Source organism: Sardina pilchardus, chromosome 4 (genome assembly GCF_963854185.1).
Source record: "Sardina pilchardus chromosome 4, fSarPil1.1, whole genome shotgun sequence".
NCBI classification, from domain to species: Eukaryota; Metazoa; Chordata; class Actinopteri; order Clupeiformes; family Clupeidae; genus Sardina; species Sardina pilchardus.
The window spans coordinates 18,109,825-18,124,766 of record NC_084997.1 but is presented as its reverse complement, the minus strand read 5'-3'; the positions used below and the strand labels follow the sequence as shown (position 1 = coordinate 18,124,766).

The following is a 14,942-nucleotide window of genomic DNA, read 5'->3' as shown; positions in this document are numbered from 1 at the left end:
TTATTAATGTTGAGTCAATATTTTAGGTCTCTGCAACAAATGCACATGAAGATGTTAAAGGGATATTCCGCCATTTTTGGAAATACGCTCATTTTCCACCTCCCCTCGAGCAAAACAATCGATATTTACCTTGTTCCCGTTCATCCAGCCATTCTGTGAGTCTGGCGATACAACTTTTAGCTTCAGCCTAGCATAGATCACTGAATCGGATTAGACCATTAGCTTCTCGCCTGCTAGCTTCATGTTTAAAAGTGACTAAGATTTCTGATAATTTTCCCATTTAAAATGTGTCTCCTCTCAAGTTAGAAAGTGCAATAAGACCAACTGAAAATGAAACCTGGCGTTTTTCTAGGCTGATTTGACATGGAACTACACTCTCATCTGGCGTAATAATCAAGGCAACTTGCAAACGTACCATAGGCGCAGTGATATCGTACGCAGCATCTGAAAATAGTCCCCATAGACATCAAGCAGTAGTAGTGCCAGTTGCTGCAAGTTGCCTTGATTATTACGCCAGATGAGAATGTAGTTCCATGTCAAATCAGCCTAGAAAAACGGCAGGGTTCATTTTCAGTTGGTCTTATTGCACTTTCTAACTTGAGAGGACACACGTTTTAAATGGGAAAATTACCAGAAATATTAGTCACTTTTAAACATGAAGCTAGCAGGCGAGAAGCTAATGGTCTAATACGATTCAATGATGCTAGGCTGAAGCTAAAAGTTGTATCGCCAGACTCACAGAATGGCTGGATGAACGGGAACAAGGTAAATATCGATTGTTTTGCTCGAGGGAAGGTGGAAAATGAGCGTATTTCCACAAATAGCGGAATATCCCTTTAAAGAGGAACTATGCAGGATTGGCGATTTCATCTCTGGTTTCGGTTTCGTTCATTTTATGCTTGCATCTTCTCTGCAGAGCTTCCCCGACAGCTTTAGCGTGTATATTTATACATGATAGGCTATATTTAAATATATAAATTGCGAGCGTGGTTCTTCGTCTCAGACTTCCAGATGTAAACAAACAAGGAGCGATTGTCTCCTGCAGAAAGTTGCATAGGGTCTCTTTAAGAATGAATCAAGATGTGTGCCATAGGACTTACATATGTGGGGTAGCTATAGGAAAAAGAAAATCAACGTGGGAATAGCTTGGTTTATCATTCCATATTGAGTATTAAGTGCTGTAAAACTGAAGTAATTTCAACGGCAGAGAATAATATGAAGATATGGGATTTGAACAGAAATATTTCACAGGCCTTGGTTTTGGGACCCATTCTTGATAGACAAGGGTTGAACAAAGACGATGCAGCAACAACCATGTCTAATTTAACACGGAATGACCCTTTAACTATTGTTAGGTTGGAAAACGTGGGAAAATGTATCATTCGCATAAGCTGATGGGATGAGTTAGTTCCCTCGCTCAGAAATTAAAATGTACACAGTCTAGTACCTTTGCCTTTTTTTTCCTTTTTTTTTTCATTTTTCTGTTCGATTTTTTGCTTTAAATGGAATGTATGATCACAATGCCTAAAACTCTTTACAGATTTTTACAGACGTTAAATAGGGAAATGAATGAGAAACGTAATTCCGGAACTTTAGCCACCACGGAAGTGGGCACTGTTGAGCTCTGTGAAGTTGTCATTGTCATTCAGTGTGGTGGATGACAGGTGTGGAACAATAGGTGAATTTTGATGCAACAAATGCCAATTTTGTGTTTTCCTTTTTTTGTGTTTCTTGTTACTTTAGAACATTTTACTAACACCTGCATGGTCAGACATATTGCCTCAAAGACATTGGTATGTTTTTTTTTATATATATAATGAATTATTATCTTCTTTGTTTAGAGAAATAATTCTACAGTAACAATGGGTTTGTACTGAATGTTTTCTACCTAGAGACATCAAGTCAGTATAGGGGTATTTTTTATATTGTAGAGGTGTAGACCCATTGACCTTGGCTCTGTGGTAAAGGGTCAACTGGAATATTCTTGTTATGATACAAATCATCTTATGACTGTAGTCACTTGATTTTACCTCAAAGTTAGCGTCAATATTTGTTATTGTACTGAATGATGAGTGACAATTCTTGCTTTGGAACAGATTGTCTTGAATAATATTGTGCGTCCAAAACACAACTGACTGGTAATCTATATTTCTGAAAATTATATTTATATGTTTATCCACTATGTACATATAAGAGAGTAAAGCACCTCCAAATGCAACTTTTTCGATCGGCAGAGCCAGTTTCCTGCTAATGTGCAAGCCAATCCAAAATCGCACTAAATCTTTCTTATCCATAAAACTTTGGATAAAAAGTCCCATTTAGACACAGATCCCTTTTTGTGGTCTGGTGGTTTTTATAGAAGTTTTGGTTGTATCATCATGTATAATATGCTAAAGCCCACCAAATTATCGACTTCAGATAGTTATATGTTGCTTAGATTGCGCACACAATCGTAGAGGGCGTGGCTTATAAGCATTGGTAATTTTCCATCAGTTTCAGTGCCTGGACATGCATACATCCTTACATTCTCCAAAATTCAGCCACTAAGTTCATTCTACAGAAACTATGAGCACCAACGTATTGGTCAAATTCATTCAGATTTACCAGCATAGTGAAGAGAAGAAACATTTTTGGCAGGTGACCCTATTTTGTTTTTTTGTTATTTGTGTTATTTTGTAGAGCGAGAGAGTGCAACTCATCTCTGCTATAACATCCAGACAAGAGTGGATCCTTGTGTACTTTTACCTGGTGGTTTTGCTACCTTGTTTCGAACATTGATTAAGCATAATTCTGTCAATCAAACATGTATGTCTCATTGTCTCATGCAGGCTCTCTATGTTTATTTTTACTTAGCTGGATTATAATGAAGGATCTGTTAAAACATTTTTAAAAAGTATGTATCTTGTAGTGCACATCGCCTGTTTAAAGGGATATTCCACCATTTTTGGAAATAAGCTCATTTTCCACCTCCCCTCGAGCAAAACAATCAATATTTACCTTGTTCCCGTTCATCCAGCCATTCTGTGAGTCTGGCGATACAACTTTTAGCTTCAGCCTAGCATAGATCATTGAATCGGATTAGACCGTTAGCTTCTCGCCTGCTAGCATCATGCTTACAAGTGACTAAGATTTCTGGTAATTTTCCCATTTAAAACGTGTCTCGTCTCAAGTTAGAAAGTGCAATAAGACCAACTGAAAATGAAACCTGGCGTTTTTCTAGGCTGATTTGACATGGAACTACACTCTCATCTGGCGTAATAATCAAGGCAAGTTGCAACCGTAACATGGGCGCAGTGATATCAAGCACTACTTCCTGCTTGTTGCCTATGGGGACTGTTTTCAGATATCACTGCGCCCATGTAACGGTTGCAACTTGCCTTGATTATTACGCCAGATGATAGTGTAGTTCCATGTCAAATCAGCCTAGAAAAACGCCAGGTTTCATTTTCAGTTGGTCTTATTGCACTTTCTAACTTGAGAAGAGACACGTTTTAAATGGGAAAATTACCAGAAATCTTAGTCACTTGTAAGCATGACGCTAGCAGGCGAGAAGCTAACGGTCTAATCCGATTCAATGATCTATGCTAGGCTGAAGCTAAAAGTTGTATCGCCAGACTCACAGAATGGCTGGATGAACGGGAACAAGGTAAATATCGATTGTTTTGCTCGAGGGGAGGTGGAAAATGAGCTTATTTCCAAAAATGGCGGAATATCCCTTTAAGGGTTAACTTGGGTATCATGAGGCTTTTAGTTTTTTTTTTTTTAATTTGATGTATAATTTAATGTAATGCACTGGTCAATTGTAAGATATCTCAGGCGACCCCATTTGAATTTCTGGCAACCCCACATGGGATCCCGACCCCAAGGTTGGGAAACGATGCCCTATACCTTTGGTTGCCATAAATACCAAAAATGAAATTACTTGATTATTTATATTTATATATCGTTTTGTCAACAAGGGTCCACTGATCAAAAGAATCAAATTGTTTTTCACAAAAAAAATAGTCCAAGTTGAATATTGTCATGTGAAGTCCATTGCTTCTCTCTGATAACTTTTTATAAAATAACTTGCAAATCTTTGATCATAATTGATGATTGATGATAGTTGGTTAGTCGTTCATAGCCCTCCACTTAGTACCCTGGATCTTTGGAGAGCACTTCACTACTAAAACTCAATTATTACTAATTTGTAATATGACTATTTTTAACCTTGTTTCAGATCAACAGCAGTAGTTGATTGAGCTCTCTTGAGTGAAGCAGGTCAGCTAACATCAAGCCAGGATGCTGCATCTATCTAGGGCACCTGAAGTTGCACCACGCATTCTGATGTAGCCCTGGAGAATCATCTGTTTGACTGCTGAGCTAAACGCAGGCAGCTCTGAATGTACCAGCCATATTTGGAGTGAGGGAGATGCTCACTGCTGCACCCTCCACTTCCTGTTTCATGTTCCAAGTGCTATATAATTGACATAGAAACCTTTGCAAAAACAAAACAACAGTGGAGTGTTGTCAGACACAAAACCACTAAGGTACAAAAATATTGATACTGTAATCTGTATCCTCTATCTCTAGGATACTCTCTTGAGTCATCTAATGTACTATTTTTACTCTCAGAAGCAAAAAATGAACTGACATTTTCCCTTGCTATATGTAGATATGCAGCCACTCATTACACACACACACACACACACACACACACACACACACACACACACACACACACACACACACACACACACACACACTTGTGCATAAGGACACCCCAGCGGGATGGCCAGGGTACCTTTAATTCTGAGACTGCCTGTCCTATATTTCAACTCACTCTTTCCCTTCAAGCTGTCTTGCATATGAGAGGTCTGAGCCTCACTTGTTTGCAGTGTGGGAGCAGCATACAGAAGTTCAGCTTCAGCTTTTATAAGTGCAATATACTGTACATTTACATAATGTTGGTATAAACAATTATTGTTATTGTGATTTTAGCCTTATTACTTGCTTATCACATTCAGCAAATGTGTTTCGTGTCAAAAAACAAGCTGTTGTTTTTTTTAGGCAGATTTTGATTTTATGTGCATCAGAATGCATGTAAAATCTCAGACATTCTATAATTTTTGGTTCATATGTGCAAGGGTGCCCTGTTCTTCCCAACATTTTCTTGTGGATGGCTCGGGATGTGTCATCTGTCACAAGAAATACATTGTAATAGTTGTTCATACTTTCTGTGGTGTGTTTTCAAAGGATGGCACCTAAATGTCTTTAAAAGCCTGGGAGTTTCTGTATGGAGATACCTCATTTAGGTAGGACAGCCCTATATGGATCCTTACATATTATGTTAGACTTAGTATTGCCACGCAAAATGTAAGCAAAGTGCATTTTCAAGCTCAGTTTTTATAGACTAAGGTATGTCTTGAAGATCACTGTCTCTTATGCCTTTTTGGATTTCTTATCCGAGGTATTGAATGAAAGGGGCACCGTCGCGAAATATCTTGTCAATTTGCCATCATCAAAATGTACCTGCCTAATTATGTGACATTTTGTGGTTACCTTTTCAGAGGTAAATATTTAAAAGGTGACACTAGGTCTAAGTTATGTTGCTAGAGTTTAAATATTAGTATATAAACTAGCATTTTTTTTTTTTTTAATTTTTGTGTAATCCGAGCCAAACATTGTTATTTTTATTTTCTTTTTAGGTAAGATTTTCATTTCATTATGTAATGCAATTTGTTTGCACATATTTTACTGTTTTATGTTATTCGTAGTCTATTAAATATTTTTTTAAAATCTTGTAAATGTTAGGAAACAAAATGCTCAATCAAATTTGAAAGAGACTGAACTCTGGACATGTTAATTGCTGGTCTCCTGGTGGGTTTCATGTCCCTGTAGGCTCCTGGTCATCACTCTGTTCTGGGAACTGATGTCACTCCAACTACCGCCATAGTGGCTTAGTCATACTCCGTCACCATGGCAAAAGGCTTCTCTTATTTACCCCCATCCCCCACTTTAATCAAGTCCTAGCCAATACCTGATAGGATGAGATCACCAGTGGCAATGAGATGGTAATATTCCCCTCCTGTGCATATTTATTAGTTTTCAAGTCTGCTGCAACCTGTTTTTCTGTGAGGATGGATGAGATCTGCAAGACTCAGGCACTTTCTTTATATATTTATTAGTGGAGTCCTCTAACGTTTATTTTAATGAGAGTAGATTTTTTGCTTTTGGAAGCACAGAACTATGCATAGTCTCGTCCCCATCTGGACTGTGACTATGTCTTGTTGTGAAGCTTAGCCATTGGCTTCTACTAATTGCTCTATCTGTCCATCTGTAGTCTGCCTGTCCATCCGTCCAAAATTTTGCTCAGATGCAACACTGTCAAATAAATCTTTGCGTCCTTTTGTTTCCAAACTTTTCATAGTTGTAGCCAGAGCGAGAGGGCACATGTGATCTAGTTTGAATGTCCACATCACCTTGATTCTTTGTCATGGACGAAATGAAATCTCTGCAATTTTGACAGTCATTGAACTGCATGAGGATGACTGATATCAGATTGGTCCTCTGGTGTTTGGAAATCTGTATATTTATCTCAGACGCAGAGAAATGACATTGTGTCGGCACCAAATAGTCTGCACAGGATCGATTGTAAAGTCGGCTTAAAAAAAGACAAGAAAACAGACAAAATGATGGCCATATTTTTTTCATTCTTAGACTAAAATTGTCAAAATGAGGAGGGGGGGGGGGTAATATTTTACTACTTTTAGAAAAGCATAACTATGCTCTGCGTTCATGGCTTTTTTAATTATCATTAATGCCACATCCCTTTAAGAGTGAAATTACGTTCTGAACAAAGAGGAGGTGATAAGACGTTTCATTTCACTAATGTGTCTGTTGAACTATACAAATGGTATTGCTTGATGCATACTTACTTTTGCCATTTTCTTTTTTTTTTTCAGGAACTCACTTCTTCAATGCCCTGAGTTGAACCAAAGACGATGATTAGCACCCAGAGTGTCTCTGTGGCTTAACTCTACCCCAGTTTTGAAAACAGAAAAACATGAGTGCCAAGCTCGCGCTTGCCTTGTCTCCCTGACAGCCATTTTGACTGATAGCCCATAGTGACTCAGCTGATCTCATAGCTCGTCAGCCCTCTCGCTTTACAGCTCCATGACCTCATCTTGGCAGTGACATCGGTGGGAGAATGGCGATGAAGGGTGCTGGGGAGCCAAGGTGTCAGTGAGGCTGGATCCCAGGCAACCGCGCCGAGGGCTGGCAATGAGCGTCATTCTGCCAAAACAGACCGCAGCATGCAGTCTGTCTGCTGGTTCTTTGACCTGCCTTTGAGACAACACAAAGGATGAACTTATCCAGGCTGAGGTGGCCCTGTGTGAGGCTGTGATTTTGGACCCAGAGAGGATGAACACGATGAAGACGTTGGAGGGCCCAGACACACAGAGCTCGCCTCCCACCACACAGGTGCCTGTCGGCTGGCAGCGCAAGGTGGACCACACCAGGGTCGTCTACATAAGGTACGGCCATTTAAAGTGTATATCAGTTATTGAGTAGATATAAAAGCACACAATTATCATGTATAAGGTATGGTCAAAGTATCTATTGAGTAGATATAAAAGCATTCAATTATCATGTATAAGGTATGGTCAAAGTATCTATTGAGTAGATATAAAAGCACACAATTATCATGTATAAGGTATGGTCAAAGTATCTATCAGTTAAGGTATATATATAAAAACAAGCCATTGTCATGTTGCATTTTGTGACATACAGTATTTCCATCTGTGCTTTTAGTCCCTAATGTGAATATTGTGCATGTAGACAATATTGCACCTGCAGGTCAATTTTACTGATTTTTTTCCTGCTTTGACTTTTGACTTTGTTCTCCCTCACTCTCTCTGTCTCTGCTGAAATGAGCCTGACTTCATTAGCCTTACACGTCTTGGTACAAAGTTACTGCCAGCGACCTTTATCGAAAGGCAGAAAAGTGTTTGCTAAGCATTTTATCGAAAAGGTTGCGTGATGAAGGAGGCAATATGCTGCAGAGGGTTTCAATACTGGAGTGGGTCACGTAGAACGGCTTCAGCCGCGTTAGATATTACACCCCCAAGGTGTGAATGAGGTTCATCCCCTGTCTGCCAGCCCCATTTTCGATAATATGGCCTCCAGACGCCACATTTTCAGAATAAACGGCAAAACCCTGCCGGAATTTTGTGTTTTATGGCTCCATAATTTCCGACCCAGCTGCATTCCCCCGCCCATTTGTGACAGAGAATTGCATCCGAGATGAAAGTTTAATATTGCATGTGTCTGCCGTTGCTGTGACCAGAGCTCTATATGAAACGGTAATGATTGCAGATTCTCTTTGTGGGAGGCAGTGGGTGGGCTTATATCATACATGAGGCTCGGTTACATTTATGATTGGAAGGGCAGTTTGCTTCAGGTTGGATATGCTGTGTAGGGAAGTTACAGGCCAGGAACATGTGAGGTCTCACACGTGAGACTTTATGCCTTTGTGTTTCACAGTCCCAGCGGTTCAGTCCTTGCCTGTTTGGAACAGGTCAAGAGCTACCTGCTTACAGATGGCACCTGTAAGTGTGGTTTGGAGTGCCCCCTCATTTTACCAAAGGTAAATAACAATATTTTTTCCCCCCAATCATGTGCTTCTCACACATGATATGATATGATATGATATAATATGATTCCTGCCTAAAAGCAGGACATATAGGACATCTTTTGGAGCATTGGCAGCACACTGGCTGTGAAATGTATGTTTTCCAAAGCTAGTCTAAATTGAGAACATTTACTAGATAAAATCACTGGCACCTACTTCTCCATGAAATTGTAGGTGTTCAACTTTGACCCTGAGGCTGCCGTGAGACAGAGGACCACTGAGGATGTCAAAGTGGATGGGGACGTGACCAAGCTGTGCATCCACAAAAGGAAGATCATTGCCGTAGCCACCCTTCACAAAAGCATGAAGTCACCCAATCCTTCCTTTGTTCTCACCAGTCCAAGTGGAGATACAAGTATGCTCATCTATAGATTTCTATTTTTTTTTTATATAAAATGTGAGATTAATGTCAGCTGTTGATTTAGCATATTTCAAGGTTGGTTTTTTTTTTAGATTTAAATAATTTGTGTAGTTCTACTCTATACTTACAACAAACAAAGCTTATCTGCTTTTCTGTACCATGCCAAATGTTATTACAGTTAAAAAGTAGTGACAGTTTGGCAGGAACGCTGTATCTATAAGCATATATACACAGCTACACAAATATGAAATATTTCCGTTAGATTTCCGTTATGTTCAGCCTGTAGTGCAGACACACTATTCAGCAAGGGCTGATGGCTTTCATGCTTTTTTGTTTTTTTGATAAATAGAAGTTGTATCATAATGGCAGATTGAGCTCAAGCCCCAGATTGTGACTTACATGTTCAGTTGAGCAGTGTTTTTTTTTGCTTTGCGTTTTACCTTGTCAGCATAGTGTTTGTGCAGTTGTGACAGAAAGAGCTAAAATGTCAGACAGTGGAACATTCATTTTTCAACTGTGGCATTTCAAGGTGCCTTTTCTCATCCTGGCGTTTTTATAATTTAATTTCTAAAGTTTCAGCTGTTTTTCCCCCCCTATCGATTTCCCTATCATACTCAAACTTTGCAACTGGAGTACTACATATTTTAATGCCAACACATTTTTCATTTGTTTCAGGTTCAGCATCCTTTACACATTCCCTGTCTAACCCTCAGCGTGAAGGCTCTTCAAGATTTCAGCCTGAAGATAGCAATAGGGCTTACCAGACACCAGTGACGTTGCATGGCCAGAAGCACTTCCAACATGATATGGGCTCCCCTCCTCAACAGGACGTGTACTCTAACTACAACAGGATGAAGCAAGGCTCAAGTCAGCATGTAGACCGCAAGTCGCTGTACAGGCATCGGCTTAGTGGGTTGCTCAGCCCCTCGTCAGCTGCTGGCTCCCACCCGTACCTGGATAGCAGCCCCTCATCGAGAAGTGATTCCCTTTTGAGTCCAGATCTATCGGCTGGCTTCCAAGGCACCTGTAGTCCAGGGAAGAGCCACAGCAACAGTGCGCCCGCAACCCCGTTGTCTCCAATCCGCGCCTCGCATCTCAGTTCCCCGCCGTCCTCCCAGTCTTCGTGCGCCATGGTGGGCAGAGGGAATGGTCCTCCTGCTCCATCCAGTGCTGCCAAGAGTCCCGTCATGAAACCCCCTTCTTCTTGCGGTTACCCTCAGAACATGGACATGTTTCACCATAAGCCTCAGTCGGTGCTTCACCTGAACCCTCACCACTCTCAGCTTTCTTCCTGTGTCATGGCAAAGCCACAGGTGGCCTCTGAGAAAGATCCCCTCGGCATCTTGGACCCCATTCCAAGTCATTCTTCTTTGGGGGCAAATCCATCGAGTCTTCAGACCAATGCCCATACTCAGGTACTAGTGAATGTAAATATGCACTCCACAACTGTTCCGTTACCAAGTAACCTTCCGTTACCGTCAGCAAAGCCCGGTCCTACAGGTCACAGCGGCAGAGGTCAGTACCATGCGCCACTGTCCGTCTCACCATCACCGATCACGTCTCCTGTGCAAATGGCAGCATCCTCTTTGGGCAGGCTAGACTCTCAGCATCACGGTACCCGATCAGCATCCTCCGTTTCTGACCACGGGGAATTTGTGGTACCTGCTGGACTGCAGGCCTCTTTTGGGCTCTCTAAGGTCCCCTCACAGTCCCCACGCTCCTCTTTAAGTTCCCCTTACCCCATTATGGCATCAAGTCCAACTGCGAAATCGGAAATGCTTCAGAACTACAAGGACCATTCCAGCCACTTCCTTGGGGGAATGAACAGCACTCTGAGAAAACATTCCAACCCAAAGTACCCAGGATTTGGCTCAACCGACGGGCTTCAAAAAAGCAATCAGGGCGTGATGGGAGGAATGAACCACATCCTCAACAAGCGCAACTCAACCAGCTTCGCCGCAAGTCACCTCTTGTCCGCAGCAGCCAAAGCGCAGACTGCTCATAAGAACATAACTTCCGGTGGAGAGTTGGAAGCAGGGGCCCCTGTTGGTCATCACAGTATGAACGCAATAGCGGATTCCCTTCCCCCAGTAGTGACCGAGGCGCAGAGTGGTCGTGCGGCGTTACGTGATAAACTCATGGCCCAGCAGAGGGATGCGGTTCACAAGAGCAGACACCTCAGTAACAGTAACAACACAGCCTTCCACATGCCTAAGTCCCAGTACAGCAGCTCAGCCTCAAGGTTCCTCGGCTCTTCGGAGTTTGTCAGAAAGCCTCCACCGCAGCATGGTTTCAAATCCAGCGCCTCCATGGCCCAGCTTCTGCAGAACATGAGCAGTACCCACAATGGAACATCTCAGATGGGGCACTACCTAGGGGGTTCGGCCCAGTCTCCGTTTAGAGATGGCATGGTGTCCACAGGTGCTGCCTTTCAAAGCCAGCAGGTGCTGCCGTGCTCTCAAGATAGCGTGGACTTGTCACAGTGCCAGATCATGGAACAACATGGACTAAAAGAAGACCGGAATTCTGCCATGATGAATCACTATCAGCCACACGCCCATGCAGAGCACTCTTGGATGGGTCGAGATGGACAGGCAGCAATGGGATCACAGGCCTCCCATAAACCACACCAACAACTTCCCAACCACCACTACTACCCCCTGAACTCCCCACACATCCACAGAGGGACTGCGTTTTCATCCATGATACCAAATGGTTATGCGCAGACACTTTCAGGTATGTCAGGTAAGATGGCTTTTTGCTCAAGAACTTTCTCTATTCCAGTAGTATTGCCAATAAAGTTTAGCAGGTTTTTCTTATTTTTTATTTATTTATGTTAATTTCTCAGGCCTCATAGCTCGACTTGTACATGGATATTCAATCAGAAATCTTTGTGAGTTAACTGTAGGCATCTCTGACGCATTTTCCCGTGCACAGGACTTAAACAAACAATATCAGATTGTTGTCTTCTCTTTGATTTTCTTTTTTGTTTTATGTTTTACTTATGAAACAGAGGTTAAGCACATACAACTTCTAAAGTTGCATTTGAGTGCACTCCTCACCCACAAAAAATGCAAATAATAATAATAATAAAAAAGAGTATCACACAGTCACTTGGAGAAAATGTCAGCCGTTGCACATTTGGCAAATGAAAGGGATCTATTTTAAGCTGCAGCACACAGGAAGAAACAGTGCACAAAATAGCAGAGATGAAAAAAGCCTTTCTATGGGATAAGGTATATTTTTCATTCAATCTTGATTTATCCTGGCATTATGATGTCTTGAGAGACAAGAACATTCTTTTTGAATTCAGTTTATTTTATACTGTTTTTATTTGCAACTAACCTTAGAACCTATGGGATTTATCTAGCATTTCATTACAGCGTAATTGTAAAACAATTCTATCTATACATTTAAGATGTTTGCAGTGTAAGCAAAAAAGCAGAGCATATTACATTATTTTCCTCACTCACTGTATGTCAGTGGTTCATCTGCTTTCATGGAAGACCTGGCAGACTGTCAAAGGCTCACATTGTATGGCTGTGCCTGTGTCGTGCCCCCTGTGGTTATGAAAGTTATCGTCTCTGACAAAGACATGCCAAGCCATTGGCTGAACTACGTCAGCTCTCTCTCCCATCAGCTGCTTTGTGTCTGGCTGAGATGTCTTTTCAGTCGTGCTTGCTTGCAACCCTTTTTTTTCACTTTTTTTTGTTGATGGGTGAGGTTTTCATATACTTTCCACTGAGCCTATAGGCAATCCTGAACATGATGTGAGGAACTAGTACACGTTTTTAGGTAACACTGTCTCTGACATCCTGTTTCTTTAGAAGATCCTACGTTATGAACTCATAGCCTCATTCTGGTGTCTTTGTCTAATGTCATTGTAAACGTCTGGTCTTGAGAATCAGTCAATCAATCCTGTGATTGATTATATGACGTATGCATGTGAAATAGCTCATATGTCGGAGCAATTTAGTTTTAGCTTTTGATTGTCAACTCTGACCAATATAGTTATATTACAGTTTTGTAAATGCAAGTCTTGCTTGTGTCAATTCCCCCCCCCCAAAATTTTCAGTGGTTTCATTTTTCATTGACATTACTATTCTCAGGCATCTTTACAATTCTATTTGCATTAACTTTTTTTCACTTGGTTATATTGAAACATTCATGGTCCTTTTCTATATTTAACACAGGAGCGCCACACAAATGACCTAATTCTCTTCACTTGGAAGCTGTGTGGATTTCCTCAAATGCTCTCCAAATGCCTCAAGGGCAGCAGATCACAATCGCTTTCGCAAGGTTTGTAATTTTATATCTTGCAAACCCACACAGTTGTTGGGTTCTATTCCGTGTTGGTTTGTCTCAACGTCATACCCAATACTTTAGAATCTCAGCTTGTAAACAACCCATCTGCCCTTGATCTACCTTTACCTTGTGGATGATGTAGCATTTATCAGCTGTACTGTACACACCTCTCTAAGATCTCAGGAGAGAAAATTGTTGGTAACACCTACACTCAGAATTAAACATGGTAAAGCACATTTTAGCTTCAGAGTTGCTTGGTTCTGGGCACAACTTACCAATGCTATCCAAGTTAGATCCAACTAGTTTGAAATCTTGACTTAAAACCCATCAGTTCTCAGATGATGCCAGGGAACTGATTGTATGCATTCTATTTTTGCTCATGCTTTTGTTCAGTCTAAAATCATAGGAGCTGTCTTAGATGGTACACTTCCTGGTACTGTCTTCCCAGTTCATACACTCTGTACTTCCAGCATGGATTAACTGTATATTAACTGTACCAGGAAGCAAACATGGCCAGTTGTCACAAAACCTCCGGTTGACCTTGAGCAACCAAAAGAGATGGCATTCTCTACTACTAAGCCTGAGTTGTTTTGTTGCTAGGTCTTCTATCAATCAATCTTAGATCAATTTGATATGTTTTCAGTTTGTGTTTATATACTTGAAACCTAGTAGTAATAATAATGACTCGTCAACATGACATTACCTAAGCAGCACATCTCTCCTGTCTCACCATTGTGGTGCTATACAGCTTGCAGATTGTATTTGAGTGTGATAAATATGGATTCTCAGATCTAGATCCTCTTTTTTTTAAATCAGGTGTCCACTGTTTTCTAGTGTCTTTGTCGGTGACACTTCCATCATGAAATACTGTCTTGGAAACCTGCTGTCCATCAAAAGACACAGCAAATCCCAAGGTAGATCTGAACCCCACGACTACATCACAGCTAGAGCTACAACAACTGAGATTCACAGTGGATCCTGGAGGTGAGCATAACTGCTGAATATCATGGCCAGTATTTGAGGCCATTTGACCTTATTTGAAAAATTGGATTACTGCCGTACTAATACCCAACACATAAGACTTCCAGATACCCATATTGTAAAGCCTAAACCTGTTGTAAAGAGTATATTTAAAATCATCGAGCAAGCTATTTTTACACTTAATGACTATTGTAAGAATAGACATGTGAGACACAAAAATTTGCATAAATAAACAAGAATGTGACAACTCTGTGATGTAATAAATTATATCTAAACAAAGTATTATTGTATCCGTTTACCATATCAGTTCAGATGCGTCATTAATACATACTCTTTCTACCTTTCTAGATGAAATATAGCAAAGAATGTCTTGCTCTCTGCCAAGTCAATGCAGACTAATCAAAAAGAGCTTTGTGGATCAGAGGGACTGTTTTATGTTGGGGGGACGAGCATCTACAAGATGGTTATGGATTAATAGAAAAGTGAAATAAAAGCACCTTCAACATCCAGTGTGTGCAGCAGAATTCTCACCAAGGCTCTCAATGCCATCTGTGCCTTTGCCAACACCCCCCTCTCTCCCCCCTCACCTGCCTATCCTTCTCCCCAGTGGGGTGAACAGGG

The 14,942-nt window shown here is 41.0% G+C and overlaps 1 protein-coding gene across 1 annotated transcript; it reads left to right on the top strand.

Annotated features, from left to right (window-relative positions):
* Positions 1 to 7,413: 7,413 nt before the first annotated feature.
* LOC134078027 (methyl-CpG-binding domain protein 5-like) lies at positions 7,414 to 12,879 on the top strand. Its single transcript, XM_062533655.1, has 5 exons — positions 7,414 to 7,517; positions 8,527 to 8,629; positions 8,849 to 9,029; positions 9,711 to 11,780; positions 12,863 to 12,879. Exons 1-5 carry the CDS (start codon positions 7,414 to 7,416, stop codon positions 12,877 to 12,879), a joined length of 2,475 nt encoding a protein of 824 aa, XP_062389639.1.
* Positions 12,880 to 14,942: the final 2,063 nt, after the last annotated feature.